The sequence below is a fragment of the Monodelphis domestica genome, chromosome 4, assembly GCF_027887165.1.
Source record: "Monodelphis domestica isolate mMonDom1 chromosome 4, mMonDom1.pri, whole genome shotgun sequence".
NCBI lineage: Eukaryota > Metazoa > Chordata > Mammalia > Didelphimorphia > Didelphidae > Monodelphis > Monodelphis domestica.
In genome coordinates this window covers 275282010-275298485 of record NC_077230.1, presented here as the reverse complement: position 1 = coordinate 275298485, position 16476 = coordinate 275282010, and the positions used below count along the sequence as shown (strand labels likewise).

General features: G+C 40.4%; 1 protein-coding gene across 5 annotated transcripts; it reads right to left on the bottom strand.

The window, feature by feature from the left end:
- Positions 1–6626: 6626 nt before the first annotated feature.
- Positions 6627–14192, bottom strand: TIRAP (TIR domain containing adaptor protein). Of its 5 annotated transcripts, none has more exons than XM_007495097.3 (5): positions 13794–13963; positions 13232–13300; positions 9876–10032; positions 8521–9077; positions 6627–8213 (listed from the first exon to the last, which is right to left on the bottom strand). In XM_007495097.3, exons 3-5 carry the CDS (start codon positions 10018–10020, stop codon positions 7917–7919), a joined length of 999 nt encoding a protein of 332 aa, XP_007495159.2. In that variant the 5' UTR covers positions 10021–10032; positions 13232–13300; positions 13794–13963; the 3' UTR covers positions 6627–7916. The 5 variants fall into 5 exon arrangements, with proteins under 5 accessions (XP_007495159.2, XP_007495163.2, XP_056650562.1 ...); XM_007495101.3 differs by having other exon boundaries at positions 8499–9077; positions 13794–13960; XM_056794584.1 differs by lacking the exon at positions 13232–13300 and having other exon boundaries at positions 13794–14192.
- Positions 14193–16476: the final 2284 nt, after the last annotated feature.

Sequence of the window (16476 nt, the reverse complement as noted above, 5' to 3'; positions counted from 1 at the left end):
TTGTTGTTGTTGTTTTGTTTTGTTTATTTTTTACAATATTGAATCCCGCCAATGCCCCTCCAGATCCTCAAGCTTAGAGTTTGTAGTCTGAGAGCCCTCTGGTAGACAATGGAGATCCTGAAGTCCAGTGTGTCCATCCACCAGTACACACTTTCACCAACTGAATACTCTGGCAAAGTCTCTCTCTCTTTTTTAAACCTTTACCTCCATCTTGGAATCAATACTGTGTATTGGCTCCAAGGCAGAAGAGTGGTAAGGGCTAGGCAATGGGGGTCAAGTGACTTGCCCAGGGTCACACAGCTGGGAAGTGTCTGAGGTCAGATTTGAACCCAGGACCTCCCATCTCTGGGCTTGACTCTCAATCCACTGAGCCATCCAGCTGCCCCCTCGCAAAGTCTCTTGAAGCCTGGTGGTTGGAGACTAGTGGCCCAATTATAACTAACTATACTCCTTAGTTGGCTACTTCACTTAGAGCCTGTTTTCCTACAGATTGCAGGAATGATGGCAACAAACCAGGTGTGGGTGGCTAATCCATCTGCAATGCTGGGGACATCCACCGACCCATACCACCTGTTACAATGACTAAAAACTCACATTTCTCCAGAGCTATGAGATTTACAAAGTGTTTCCCTCACAAACGAGTCTTTATTTCACATTACACTGTTTCCCTCACTTACTCGAAGTCTAAGGCACCGGCAAACTGCGATTCTCACAATCCCCCTATTTGCATTCCTTGCTTCCAGGCCTCGGTGCCTTTTCCTAATAATAATAATAATAATAAATAGCCAACACTTATATAACACCTGTTATGTGATAGTATGAGATGTTAATCTCATAATCTGACTTTTTCATTTTGTAGATAGGGAAACCGAGGTTCAGAGGAATTAGGAGACTTGTCCAAAGTCACATAGCTAAGCCCAGCGCTCTTTGGAGTATGCCACAGACAACAGTCTTAGCTATGGGATGTAACTTGTTCTAATCCACAGTCCTCCCTTTTAGGTAATTTGTACAAGATGATGCCACCAACTGATGATGCATTTATCCATGTTTCCAAGGGGACAGTCAGTTGAATTCTATCCTTCGATAGTTGATCCAAAGTGAGAAATGTAATCATCTATGGTACTTAATACAATACCTGGCACCAATTAGTTCCTTAACAAATACTGTAAAGATAATTATTCATCACCACTCTTACTTACATCCTGGTAGCCAGAGTAAGCTAGGTGAACAATTTCAAAAAGTTCTGATTGAAACATGCTACCCACCTCCAGTCAGAAAGCAAGGACTCAGCAGTGCCGATTGAAAGCTTTCTTGCTTTTCTTTTCCTTGGGCGCCTAACTAATGGGGGAAATCATTTTCACTTGACTATACATAATTGTAATGAGTTTTGTTTTTCTTGTCCTCTCCCTAGAAAATGGTGACAAGAAAAAATTTGGAACTAAAAATAAAACAAAACTGAATTTAGAAATTTAAAAAATAATTAAAACACAGAATAGGCTACATGAAGACACAAAAGAATTAAGACATCAGAAGAGTAAAATTAGCTATGTACAGCTTTCAACACAGGGAAAATATTAAATATTTCCTATGTATTTATAAGCACTTGACATTTGCTTTATTTCTGACAAAAAAGAAAATGAGCACAGCTTAATATTAACTTTTTGGTTTTTTAAAAGATAAATGGTTGCCTTTTATTTGATTGACATAAATGTTGGCTCATTTTAGTCTCAAAACAACCCTGAGATGTAGGTGCTATTTTATCCTCATTTTATAGACATGGATTATGGAGGCAGATTAAATGAATTGCTATAAGGATTTTATAAAGTTCATATGGGTTGGAAGCTGGATTTGAATTCAGGACTTTTAAACTATAGGTCCAACAGTCTATTCACTGTGACACCTAGCTGTTTCATTTGATTACTTATGGGAATGGTTTTTGGTTTTTTATTGTGTATTCCTTTTTGTCTTCCCTTCTTTTTCTCTTCATACTTCAAACAGATCCAATCTGCCCACCAGAGGTCTTTGCCTTTCTTATTTTGCATCTTCTATATCCTTTGAAGAGGTTCTGAAGGAACATTTGCTTCTGCTCCCAATTAGAATATTAGCATTACATCATCATATAGCTCTTTCTAATTGCTCCAGTAAATTTATACCTCTATGTTTTTCTGGATTTTTTAATTTCTATTTTAATTTGTATTTCAACTTTGGTATTTTCACCAGAGATACTGTAAAATTATTTATTCCATTAATGATCATTTTTTATCCTTGCTGGATAATATTCAACTTTCGCATGGTGAGTTATTATTGGTTGTAAACCCATCACTTTTACCTTTTGGAATATTGTATTTCAAGATCTCTTCTCATTTATAGTAAAAGTTGATCCTAACTTTAGTTCCTTGATACTTAAATGGCTTCTTTCTGGATGGTTATAGTACTTTTTCTTTGTGGGAGATTTAGATTTTGACTATGATAGTGCTGACACTTTTCCTTTTGAGACTTTCTCAGATTATTGATGGATTCTTTCTGTCTGTATATTATTTTGGGGGATATATTGGAGTATTCATGGAGGACTAGCTCCTCTGCAGTAAGGGCTTACTAAGCTCTTTTCAGGGATGCTCATCCACCTTTCTACATTTCACCCAGCTCTCACCTGTGACTCTAAGAAGTTGTAATATGAGCAGTAGTCACACCCCCTAAAAACTGTCTCCCTGACAAGCTAAATCAGGTAGAGGGTAACCAATAGGCCTCAAACAATGAGTTTGGGGTCATTGGAATGGATAGATGAAAACAATTTGTTCCAATAGTGATGAAGGCAGTTGAAGTAGGCACTATAGAACCCTTAAAGCTTGGTCAGACGTTGAAGATGCTATGGTCCTCTACTGCAATCTGGTCCATAGCCAGTCATTCTGACTTTTGTCTTGGCACTAGACTTCAATGACTCTGGAGGAGAGAGTGAAGCTGATAACTTTGTGCAACTCTGCTTCACTTAAATCCAATTATTGTTCAAGTCAAGACATCAACTGTAAACCTTAAAATTCCTTAGACTTATAAATGCTGGAAATTTCACCATTGGGAAATTTCATACTTGGAAAATTTCTTACTGATAGTCTATTGGAATGTGAACCCCATTGGCATGGGAGGTTCCTCCTCCTCCCTTTTTAAGATTACTTTAGGACAGAAACCTTTTGCTGAACAATGGAAAAGACTTTGACCTATGCTTAAGCACAGAACAGGAATTTCTTTGAGTCATGATTGATTTTAGAATTGATACAATGGAGATACTTGGAATCAATCTCCACCCTACTCAGTCCTAACAGGATTTAGGAAGGGCTGCAGCATAGATCAAAATGTAATTATTTGAGAATATGACCTCCAACAGACATGTACAAAGCCACAGACCTCTGGGCGGTCCTGGGTTAAGCTAGAGCCACCATTGGCACAGGGAAAATGATGGACAGTGATTGGTAGATGTGAGAACTGAGGGGAGGGAACTTGGATGGTTTCCTTAAAGAGAGAGGGGTCTGAGGACTGAGGGGTGGTTGGAGAGTTTGGTGGAGTGGTTGGAGAGGTGCTCTGAAAAGCTTGCTCTGAAGGAAGCTGAAGGTGGGGGCCCCGGAGACTGTTTCTCCATTTTGGTCACGTGAGTAATAGGGACTGATCTCTTTTCTTTGCCCCAGCTATCTAAGGGCTTGGGCCTTTTGGCCCAGCCTAAACAGAGGGGGTATTTAAGCCCTATTCCCTTCTCTCCCCTTTTTCTCTCTCTCTCTCTCTATCTCTCTATCTCTAATTCCTTTCTTCCTCCTGTTTGTAATTAAACTCCATAAAAGGTTGACTGCTGAATTAAGTTTTCATTTAGGAATTACATAGCTGAATTCCTTGGCGACCTTAAATTAATATATATCAGTCTTTTAAAGTGATTTCCTTGTCACACAACCCCATGATGTCATTGGTCTTCTTGAAAAACATGAATGACAAATTACAATAACATTACTTTCTGGTTCTAATAGACCTGGGCAGTTTTCATTTTTTATTTCTACAGTGGGCACTACTTGGCATTGTGGTGGTCACTGTCCACTGTTAGAGGGCTTTAAGGGTCTCACCTTGGCATTTTTTCAGGAGAAGCCTCTGCTCTTGCTGCCTTTGGACACAGAACCTTTCAGACTGCATGTTCCCTACATCTGGTTCTGAAGAACTGTCTTTCCTGTTGCTCATGGACCTCTTGCTAATTTTTTATGTACAGTTCTGTGGTATAAGAAATCATCTGCTGTAGTTTCTCATTAGATTTTTTTTTGATCATTACTCTGCAGAACTTCAGGGATTTATTGGAATAGGTATGTGGGAGCAGCCAGCCTGCCTCCTATTCAGGAAATCATCTTGGCAGGAAGTCCTTAACAATTTTTTTTTTAAGAAATTGCCCTCCATAAAATACTGCTGTTTGATTTGAATTTGGTGGAAATGAAGTCGATCTTATTTCTATTAGTAAAAAATGCAAATTTCTAACCTCCACATTTGTAGTCCTTGACAATCTGACTCAAACTTATCTTTCCAGAATTATTTCATATTACTCCATTTCACACACCTTACATTCCAGCCAAATAATCTTACTCGTACTCCAAATTCAGTATTCCTTCTTCTGTTTCTGGACCTTAATATTTTCCCCATGCCTGGAATTGGTTCCTTCCTGGACACTTAGAATCCATCCAGGTTCAGTTTGGGCACCACCATCACCTGAATGAAGCCTTTTCTAGTTCCTCCAAGTTATTAGGACTAATTCCTTAAATTATCTTGTGTTTTCTTATGTGTATAAATTCTGCTTTCCCAGTTCATCCCTTCCTCTCAAGTCCCATTGTAACCATCTAACTCTTAACTAGTCTTCAAGTTTACATATATGTATATAGTTTCTCTGCTTTGTAGTCCATCTTCCATATAATTTCCCAAGCAATCTTCCTAATGTACTGAACTAATCATGTTATACCTCCAATCAAATATTTGCAATGGATTTTTATTGCCTTCTGAATTAAGTATAAAAAATTACTGATTCTGACCTTTAAAGTCTTCTACAATCTGGCTTCAATCTACTTTTCTAAACCTATTTCATAATAATTCTCTTCATTTATTCTGCCTTTGGCAGATGTGGTGGTCCATACCTGTATATCCTGATGCTACGGAGACTGTGGCTAGTAGATTACTTGAGGCAGGGAGTTTTAAGCTTCTCTAAGGAGGCTAATTGAGTAGCCATGTTAAATCTGGTACCAATATGGTGAGCTCCTAAAAGCAGGGTACCAGTAAGCTGCCTAAGGAGAGGCCTGGGTAGAAAAAGGAGTAGGTCAAATCTTCCATGTAGATCAGCAGTAGGAAGAAACCTGCGAGGGGCTAATGAATTGCCAAGTTAGAGATACTCAGTCCCCTTACACACACCCCAAATTATTATGCCTTCCAGACAAACAAGACCAGTTTTTCAGTCTCACTCCTATCCTACCTTTTCCTTTCTGTGTGCCTGGAATAGGGTCTAAACCCATTTCATTTCCATTCAATAAAGTCCCTTCAAGACCCAGTTTAGGCACTATGTTCCCCATGAACACTTTGTTCTCTATCTAGCCTTCCCACTTTAAGTCAGACATTTTCCCCCTCTCTAGTTTATCATAACACTTTGCCAGGGCTTTTCATTTATACATTCCTTAGGATAAGTTATTTGTATATATGCCTATTGCCAGTTAGATTGTAAACATCTTCAAAGCAAGGTGTATATTTATCTTTGTATCCCCAGAGCCTCAGTTTGATCATGTCTAAGGTTCTTCTCAGCTAGAGTCCTTTCATCCTTTAAATAATGAAGTCCCAAAGAGAAAAGAGGTAGTAGGCCCCTTAGGAAAAGTATCCTTCTCCAATAGCTATAGATAAACTGAGTCCCTAGAGAATAGGTAGAATCTTTAGTGCCTACACAATGTGCTTCTCTTTCAGCTCTATTCAATTCATGCAAAGCTGTTCAATTTCATGTAATCAACTCTTGTTTTCTCTTCTGAAATTTCCTCTTGTCCCTTGTTTAGTTGAGAACTCTTCTCCTAGACAAAGCTGTGAAAGGTATCTGATCTGGTTTTCTTCTAATTAGAAAAAAATGACACAGCCTTTCAAGATCGGGTGGCATAACCATTCTGAGTTTGTGGCAAATTTTGTGAGATGGTAGTTAAAACCCATTATCTGCCAAACTGCTTTTCAGTTTTCCCAGTTTTTGTCGGAGTTTTGTCAGAGAAGGAGTTATTCCCTAAGTAATTTATATTCTCTGGTTATTCAAGCTGTTAAGTTCATTCGTTTCTGACTCATCTGTTCCATAATCTACTGTTTTTTAAACAAATACCAACTAGTTTTGAAGATGACTGCTTTGTAATACTATTAAAAAATGCTGGAACTGCATCCCTTTTATTCCCTCTTTTTTTTTCATTAATTCTTTTGAAATTCTAGCCCTTTTGTTCCTCCCAATGAATTTTGTTATTATTTTGTCTGGCTCTATAACGTATTCCCTTTGTAGTTTAATTGATATAGCACTATATCTGTAAGTAAATTTAAGTAGTATTGTCGTTTTTATTATATTGGTGTGGCTCATCCAAGAGCAATGAATATCTCTCCAACTGTTTAATTCATTCTTTATTCCTTTAAAGAGCATTATTATTGTATCTATAAAAGTTTTGAGAGTAATTCAGATCAACTCAAAAAATATTTTATTAATCCCTGAATAAGGGCTAAGGCATTTTTAGGGGGTCTAGACCTATGATTTCAATAGGCTTTTCTGTTATAAAAATTTCTTCTTTTAATGAAGATAGCCAAAAGTCTATAGCTTATTCCACTCAAATCTCTTTCATGTAAAGAATAATCTGGAATTATGGTAGGGGGAAAGAGAAAGAAGGCAAACAATCAAGGCAAAAATAGGAGGGCAGTTATAGTGATGGGGTGCAGTAGAAAGCAGATTAAATTCTGTGAAAATTGACAGTCCTTTCAACTCCACAACCTGAGATTACACTCTGAAAGTCAAATTTCTTTCTAAGACAAAGGATTGCCATTTCTTCATATATAGGAACTTTTTTTTAACTTAAAAAAACTTCCTAGTCCTTTTTTGTTGGAGCTAAATAAAGATTTTTTAAAAGACAATATTTGATGCAGTATGGATCTGGGGGTCCCTTATAATAGCTGCATCTCCTAGGTTGTCATTAATCACTGTAAGCTTTGCTGGTATCCTATCAAAGTTGCCTAGGTTTCTTGAGTATGGATGATCAAATTGTTTGTAATTCTGGATACTGAGGATAGGCCCTGGAAATTTCTCTCTATATGTCCTTTTTACTCACAACCCTAACCCTTCTCTTTTTCTACTTAAAATGATTTCTATGTTAAGATATTTAATTTCTTTATAATTTTCTTTATATGATATCTATATAATTTCCTCACATTAGATTGTCAGCTCCTAGAGGGATGGCACTGTTTTTTCACTTTTCTTTGTGTCCCCAGTGCTTGGCACAATGCTGAGCATTATATGTCTAATAAATGATTATTGACTGACTGACAATCACACTAAAGTCCTGACATACATCCCATAAAATAAAATCATGTACAGGATTCTTCTATATAAAGAGCTTTATGAAGCAGGTTGGAGAAGGTAGAGGAGAATAGGAGAGGCACATGTGGGGAAGAGTTGGCATCAGCTGAATTTCCTCCAATTGACCAGAGTTCCTTAGTCTACAGACTCTCTTAGTGTTTTCTGGCATCCTCCCAATGAAGTCAGTCAGTAACTCTACTTGGGCAGGGACACAAATGTGCCTGTGCATGAAGGGGAAGACCTTGCAATGGGATAGAGGTCCTGCAAAACTAGAGGCAAGACTCCCTTCTGGACAGAAACCAAAATCACATATTCATCCTACCTAACAAACATCCTAAGAAAGTGGCATGGCAGCAATCTGGAATTCCTCTGATCCTGAATTTTCCCATGGACATATCTGGGTACTTAGGAAGGGAAATACCAAGTACTGGAGAAGCCAGCTGTGGGCTATCTCAGAGGCAGAATAGAAATGTCTTGAGACCACGAATCCTGAGAGCACCTGTCTGGTTCTCCACCACACCTTTTTGGAGACCCTCAGTGTCCCCTCTAGCTCCAATTCCAGTCTTGCTCCAACATCTTGGGCTCCACGGTGATGAGATGGGGTATACATCTCAGCTAAATTTTTGCAGATCTGGAAAAGACCGAGGAGAGTCATGGGACTCAGTTTCTTTGCAAATGAGGTCCCTCTCTCCAAGTTGGTCACTGTCACTTCCTTTCTCTGTTCCCAAATCTGTTCCCAGACTCAAGGTAATATTGCATTCCTCCCCTTCCCTTCTGTACCTTTGTCCTTCACCCTTGGGGGCCCTCCCTGGTCCCTTCCCAAGGAAGTCTCCATCCCTATCTAAAAGAAACCAGAGTAACTTTTCAGGTAGATCAAAGGCCTTTTGTGTCCCACCTCCCCCACCCCCACGCTTACAACGCCAGACTGTGTTCTTGACCTTTGGAAATCCATTGTCGGGACCATTGCCATCCACATAGTACATGAATCGGAGCTCTGGGGGGTAATTGCTTCGGGCCAGGCCAGTCACCAAGGGTATGGTGTGGCCCTCAGACCCAGGGGCCTCACTTAATGCTTGTAACATTTGGTACTTGCACCAGGGGTCCTGAAGGAAGTGGGGAGTGATAAATAACACACAGCAGTGGCTGCTGCCCAGAGCCTGGCACAGTTCTGACACGATGGCACCGCCTGGGGCTGCATCTCGAAGATGCATGAAGCATCGAAGTCCATCGGGCTCATCCTCTAGATAGGAGACCAGCTCCTGGGCAGGTATCAGGTCTTCCTCGCTGTGGCACACACAGACGTCATAAGTCTTGCTCCAGCGAGAGCCACTGCTCCTGCTGTCTGTGTCTGCTGGTTTTGGGGTTGGAGCACTGGCAGAGTCCTGACGTGGAGGTAGAGAACTGCTTTGGGAGGGTAGCTCTGAGACATCTCTAGTGCTGCTTTCTGACTGCATGTGGCGTTTCTTGGGTTTACGCAGGATCTGCCGGAACCAGCCTGAGAGATCGAGAGAGCAGAACGAGGGTAATCCTGACAGTGCAAGAGGGAGTATTTGCATTAAAAGGATGGAACAAAGGGAAGGACAGATCTGGCTTTTGTTTGGTCTCAGGAAAGCTTGGGTCATCACTGGGAAAGGAAGAAACAGAAATGAGAGAAGGCAGCAGCTAGGTTTAGCTAGACACAACCCAGCAAGGCCATAGGAGTTTCGAAGTGTCGGAATCTGGGGCTTCCCTGAGCCTTCCTTTCTTTTCAGTGGGGAATGAGGATAGTTGGGGCAAGCATTGCAATGGAAGAAGACAGGTTTCTGTGCCCTGGGCATTATAGAACCAGGAAAAAAAATTTAGAAAAGAAACTGGTTGGATAATTTGGGCAACCTTTTTTTCCAGTAGGTATGAAGTCTTTATTATAATACACTTCTCTTTCTTCCTGTAGAGTTCATAGAATTACAGGATTTAACTTTGGAGGAAGTAGTTGTGAGGCTAGAGATCATCTAATCCAAATCCTTTATTTTATAAACAGGGAAACAGAAATCCAAATAGTCACACAGTAAATTAGTGGCAAAGTCAGAACTAGAAAGCAGATCTTTCTGACTGCTAGTCCAGAGTTTTGGGGTGGGAGCACTGGTAGAGTCCTGACTCTATTGGGCCTTTGAGTTCTTACTCCCCAGCTTCCCTGAGATTTCTATCCAGGAGGCCCCCCAGATAGGAAAACTATATCTGGATAATAAAGAAGGAGCCCATACCCAACCCTTACCTTGAAAAAGAAGTCAAATCCTAAAACAGTTGATTTACTCACCAGCCATCCGGTTGAAGTCTCCCGCTTTGGGAGCAGGGAAATGAAGGTGAGGTGGTTGATGCCGTTTGACTTGAGCTCGAAGCTGATCTAGGGGAGGCAGCACACTGATGGGACAGGGGAAGCCTCGGTCCGGATCAGGTATCATGGAACAGCCATCCTGGGAGGGATAGTCTCAGATGCCATCATGCCACCACGGAACAGTCCCTGGTCTCAGAGAGTGAGCTGGCTGCTAAAGGCCCCCTTCTGTCCTAATGACCCAGAGGATTTCTGTCTCATGAATTTCCCATAGGATTGGTCCACAGTTAATAGAATTCATTTTTCATTAAACTCATATTAGTATAGCAAAGTCTATGAGTCCATACAGTGCAGGGGCTAACAAAACTCAGCATGTTCTAGTTGGTCATGACAGCCACAAGTCCTGAAACACTGTAGTGAGGCAACCTGGACTGCCTAACCCTGCTAAGAATGGATTTTGAAACAGGGCTAGAAGATGGCTGTAGAGATTGGTAGGTCAATCAACAGACTTTAAAAAAAACCCTCCCTTCTGTCTTAGGATCAATACTAAGAATTAGTTCCAAGGCAAAAGAGTAGTAAGGGCTAGGCAAAGTGGCTCACCCAGAATCACACAACTAGGAAATATTTGATGTTAGATTTGAACTCAGGACCTCCTGTGTCTAGAACTGGCTTTCTATCCACTGAGACACCTAGCTGCCCCAGTCAATAGGCATTCTAAATGAACCCATTATGTGATACGAACTGTGTATACAAAGACAAAAATGAAACAGCCCTTGTCTTTAAAAGGAATTACAGAAGAAAACCAAACTTGAGATCCTAAAAATTAAGGGAGAAATTAATAAAAATAGAAAGTGACAGAACTATTGAGCTAATAAACAAGACTAGAAGCTGGTACTTTGAAAAAACAGACAAAATACTGGTTAATCTAATTAAAAAAAGGAAAGAAGAAAGGAAAATGAACAGCATCAAGGATGAAAAGGGGGATCTCACCTCCAATGAAGAGGAAATTAAGGCAATCATTAAAAACTTTGCCCAACTATATGGCAATAAATATACCAACCTAGGGGATATGGATGAATATTTACAAAAATATAAATTGCCTAGACTAACAGAAGAAGAAATAGATTTCTTAAATAATCCCATATCAGAAAAAGAAATCCAACAGGCCATCAAAGAACTTCCTAAGAAAAAATCCCCAGGGCCTGACGGATTCACCAGTGAATTCTATCAAACATTCAAAGAACAACTAATTCCAATACTATACAAAGTATTTGACATAATAAGCAAAGAGGGAGTTCTACCAAACTCCTTTTATGACACAAACATGGTACTAATTCCAAAGCCAGGCGGGCCAAAAACAGAGAAAGAAAACTATAGACCAATCTCCCTAATGAATATAGATGCAAAAATCTTAAATAGGATACTAGCAAAAAAGACTCCAGCAAGTGATCAGAAGAATCATTCACCATGATCAAGTAGGATTCATACCAGGGATGCAGGGCTGGTTCAATATTAGGAAAACCATCCACATAATTGACCACATCAACAAGCAAACCAACAAAAATCACATGATTATTTCAATAGATGCAGAAAAAGCCTTTGATAAAATACAACACCCATTCCTATTAAAAACACTGGAAAGCATAGGAATAGAAGGGCCGTTCCTAAAAATAATTAACAGTATATGTCTAAAACCATCAGCTAATATCATCTGCAATGGGGATAAACTAAATCCATTCCCATTAAGATCAGGAGTGAAACAAGGATGCCCATTATCACCTCTATTATTTGACATTGTATTAGAAACACTAGCAGTAGCAATTAGAGAAGAAAAAGAAATTGAAGGCATTAAAATAGGCAAGGAGGAGACCAAATTATTGCTCTTTGCAGATGACATGATGGTCTACTTAAAGAATCCTATAGATTCAACCAAAAAGCTAATAGAAATAATCAACAACTTTAGCAAAGTTGCAGGATACAAAATAAAAGGAATTACATTTTATTGGGTAAGACTATATGTAGGAATCTACAAGTACACAAAATAAATACAAGGTAATTTTCAGGAGGAAGACTCAGATAAAAGGTGATGCTTTGATAGGAATAAATGATTCTAAGAGAGATAAGGGAGAGTATTTGCGTTAAAAAAAAAAAAGGTATGTGTGGGGGCAGCAAGATAGCTCAGTGGATTGAGAGCCAGGTCTAGAGACCTGAGGTCCTAGGTTCAAATCTGGCCTCAGACACTTCCCAGCTGTTTAACCCTGTCCAAGTCACTTGACCCCCATCATCCATCCCTGACCACTCTTCTGCCTTGGAGTCAATATATACAGTATTGCTTCCAAGATGGAAGTAAGGGTTAAAAAAAAAAAGCTAGAGAGATTTAGTTTTTAAAAATACATGTGTCCTTTCCACATCAGAGGGGTTAGGGGTACAGCATCATCTGTGATCTAGAAAATCCAAGTAAAATTTTTTGGCCCTTCCTGCATACCAGAGAAGAAGTCTGAATTTTTTTCTTTTTCTTTCATGAGGTGTTTACAGTATCTTATTGTAAAATCTGGGTCGAATATTTGGTCTTAGGCTATCTGTAGGTCAATGTTAAGATATCTCTACAGTTCAAGCCTTTGTGGGTCATCTGCTGGCTTTCATGAAAACTTTTTTACTTATTTAAATTCAATTAAGCTTAATTTAATTAACATTAAATTTAATTAAATTAAAATGTATTTTTACTTATTTAAAAAAGAAATTATGTACATTTGTGGCATTAAAAGATAAAGCATGTTATTGTTCTATAATTCTAAACATGTTTCATGCATTTCTGAGTTTCTAAACTTTTCTCTGTTGTCTGCTGGCCTTTCCTACGTCATCTGCAGCTTCCCCAAATTTCCAGTTAATTTCTTTCTTCTTTCTTTTTAAGCCCTTACCAGAAGTCTTAGAATCAATACTGTGTTTTGGTTCTAAGGCAGAAGAGTGGCAAGGACTGGGCATGGGTTAAGGGACTCACCCAGGTCACAGAGCTAGGAAGTGTCTGAGGCCATATTTGAATCCAGGACCTCCCATCTCTAGGCTTGGCTCTAAATTCACTGATCCACCTAGCTGCCCCTCCCATTTAATTTCTTATGCAGACCTGTGACATATGGAACCCGAGTTGGAGAAAGTCTATGTGTAAGGGATACTATATTTACTAAGTATATACTAAGTGTAAAGTACTGGGTTTATTGTTGTGGACAGAATGAATGATCCCTGACCTTAGGGAGCTTGTAATTCCTCTGATGGGATAAAACATGCCCTCAGCTAAGTAAATACAAAATAATACAATCTAGCACAAAGTCATTTCAAGAGGTTACCTGTAGTCAGGTGGCTTTTCCTGTGTAGACAAGTGTATGTGGTGGCTGACATGAGACAGGTAGAGGACTCTAGAGGGAAACAGTGAGACAGGGAGCTCAATATGGAGACTAAGGGCTGCTGGAAGCTTTTTACAGCGGTAAAAATGACATCTCTCTCAAGGCGGAAATTAGATCGCAGTTTTTTTAGGTGAAAGAGTGGTTGAAGGAGAAAGGGAAGAGGAAGAAAGTGGAATGGGGACAGGAGTGGGGGTGAAGTGGGTCACTCAAGCGGGGGGGCAGGGAAGAGGCAGAAAAGTCCATCAGCCCATCTGGGCAGAGCTCAGGGCTTCCCGTTTCTGACCCAGCACTACTGGTCCGGCCGCCTGCCAGAGAATGCCTTCAGTCCGGTGCTGCCCTACGCCCGAACTTGCTTTCCAGGTGTCTTCCCTGCCTCCACATCTTAGGAGTCTGGAAGCTGTCTAACTGCATCCCCCTCAGTCCTTCCTTAGGACTTATTGTGGCTCTCGACACCTCCCGACACCTCCCTCCCCTCCTCTCCTCTTCCCCAGACCCTAGGACTCACCCCCGAGGGAAGGAGGCAGGAGAACAACCGCTTACTCAGGCTCTGATAGTTTCTCTGGCTCCGCCTTTGGCTCAGGAAGGAAGTGAGTGGTCAGAGGAGGGTGGTTTCTGGCAGAAGAGGTTCCAGACGGAAGTAAAGGATGCCATAGACTACCGAGTCCTTCCCCTCAACCTCTGGAGCCTCCCTTCTCTAGACTGGGGCAGAAAAGGCAGGTAGACAACGTAAGTAGGAGACATTTAGCGAAGTAAACGCGAGCTTGGAACTCAGGCATCTCCATGTACATTATTGTGTCTGGTTTGGATTTGAACCACAACACCATCTCCTATCTCAAGCTAACCTGATCTACTCTTTTTATCTTTCTCTCTTCCGTCTATATCTTGGTAGGTCCAAGCAGATGAAAGTCCTCATTCCCTCCTCCTGGATTCTTATCCCTACTTCTCCCCACATTGTCTTCTATCCTTGGTGCCCTTTATGACAAACTCCCTCAGATCCTTGGGTTTTTCCTTAAGTGCTACCATTTTTAGCATTAACTGGCTGCTCCTGGAGGATACCATATCCTTGGCAATCCCCTCCCAAAGAGATCCCCTCCAACTTTTAGGATGAGTCAGTGGACATGGCATACCTTTTACCCTTTCTCCCCTTTTCCCAGACCTTCTTGCAATCTTTGTCCAAAAATCTCTCCTCCTTTTGGAGTTCATGCCATCAGCCCATACTACCCTTTCCGTATACTGGTTGAACTAATCTGCTGACCTCCCGGGAATCTTTTAGTTATTTTAGCATCGGTCTAACAATTTTCTTTTTTTGTCCTCAGCTTTTATCTTTGGGTTCTTTGAATGGTTCCTCAATTTTCTCCACTGCAATGATTTCCATCCCACAATTCTGGCCAACCCCACAACCATGGTCCCTCCATAATAATTATTACCACTGCATATTACTATACTCTTTAAGTGCCAGAGATGGAATTATAATTCCAAGGCTAATTTCTAATAGCCATCATATCATATTGCTACCTCCTCTCTACTTATTTTTCTCAATCCACCATTCTTGCTATGGAATCTATGACCTTTCTACTCAGCCTTCATCCATCCTATGGTCAGGCATTTCAGGGATCCTCTTCTAATCACTTTGACCTATCAGGGTCCAGTAAGAACTGTCTCTGCTATTGAATAATTCCTCTTTGTTGCTGGCCAAATTAGAGCAATAGGTGACTCAGCAGGGGCTGAGGGCAAAATAGGGGCAAGGATACCTGGGAATAGAGCTATTGGAGTATAATTACAATTCCATAGTCTTTGACTTTTACCAGACTTGGAACCAGCTTCCAAGTTCATTCTCATTGTAAGGGGCAGAATTGATAGAATGTAAGGGGGTTAATATAAAAGATTGGACTGGATTATTTAGAAGTAGGGTCACCAGGAATTTAGTCAAATTCCAAAGAGATTTATTTATAAAATATAGAAAGTGAAGTAAGAAAATCAGAGAGGGGATAGGATAAGATATCTGGCCTAAGCACTAAGTATTTTGCTCCTGCCCCAGGCTCAACCCAGGCAGGGTTAATTAGTACTTAGCAGGAGGGGCCTCAGCCTTGAGCAGAGGACCCTGGGATGCTGGAAACCTCTCTCAATAGGGTAGGCCTCTCCTGAGGCTAGTCCCTTCAGAAAATCCAGGAAAGGAGTTAGCCTTTTTCACTCGCCCCACAAGGTAGTTTTAAAGAAAGTAGAAGCAGTCCGAGATCCTCGTCAGAGCTCCTCCAAAGTCAAGTTGAAGACAAAAGACTGAAAAAAAGAAACTCATAGGAAGTTCTTGGCATTTTTTATTTTATTTTTAATTTTATTTAGTCAATTTGGAACATTATTCCTTGGTTACAAGAAACATATTCTATCCCTACCTCCCCTATCCCTACCCATCCCATAGGTTATTGGCATTTTTAAAGATCATTCCTTTTCATCACTTCCTGTGACTTCCTTCCATTTTACATGTACCAATTACAGCTCTGATTGTCCCCCAGTATTGCACATGTGGATCACAGACCTCCCCCACTCAAGTGTAAGTGGGGTGTATATGCTTTTGGTGATTAAATATCAAAATGGGCAGGGGAGAATTTAATCTTTACATCATTCATATGGGGAGATATTCTCAGTATCTGTGCTCTAAGAAGAAACTAAGTTGAAAATGATGTGTGTAAGTAATTCAGAGAATTCCCTATCCATTTTTGTTATGTAGTCTCAGATGGGGCCCTTACTGCCCCATCTTATCTATCTTTTTTTTTTACTCCTCTTGACTCTATCCCACTCTGTCCCTTCCAGATCTCTTTACTGCCTCACTTGGCTACTTCCTGCCTCTTAGCAGAGAACTGTACCAAATACTTCCCTGAAGAAACCCAAGGCTTCTTCTCAACTCTACATTGCAAAGTACCTCAACATCATCCCTGACTCATTCCTCTTTTACTCCATTCTCAGAAGAGGTGGCCCTTCTATCTTGCCAATGCCAGTCTATCAACTTATATCTTCAATCCCATCCCCTCTTAGAGACCACTCTAAATTATCTCCTCTTCCTAATTTTCTGTCTATTAGCGCCTTTTCTATTCACAAATTTGGAGCTCTAACATCCTTAAAAAGCCTTCATTTAATCCTGCTATCCTCCAACTCACAGCCAAACTCCTGGAGAATATGAGCTATGCTGGGCC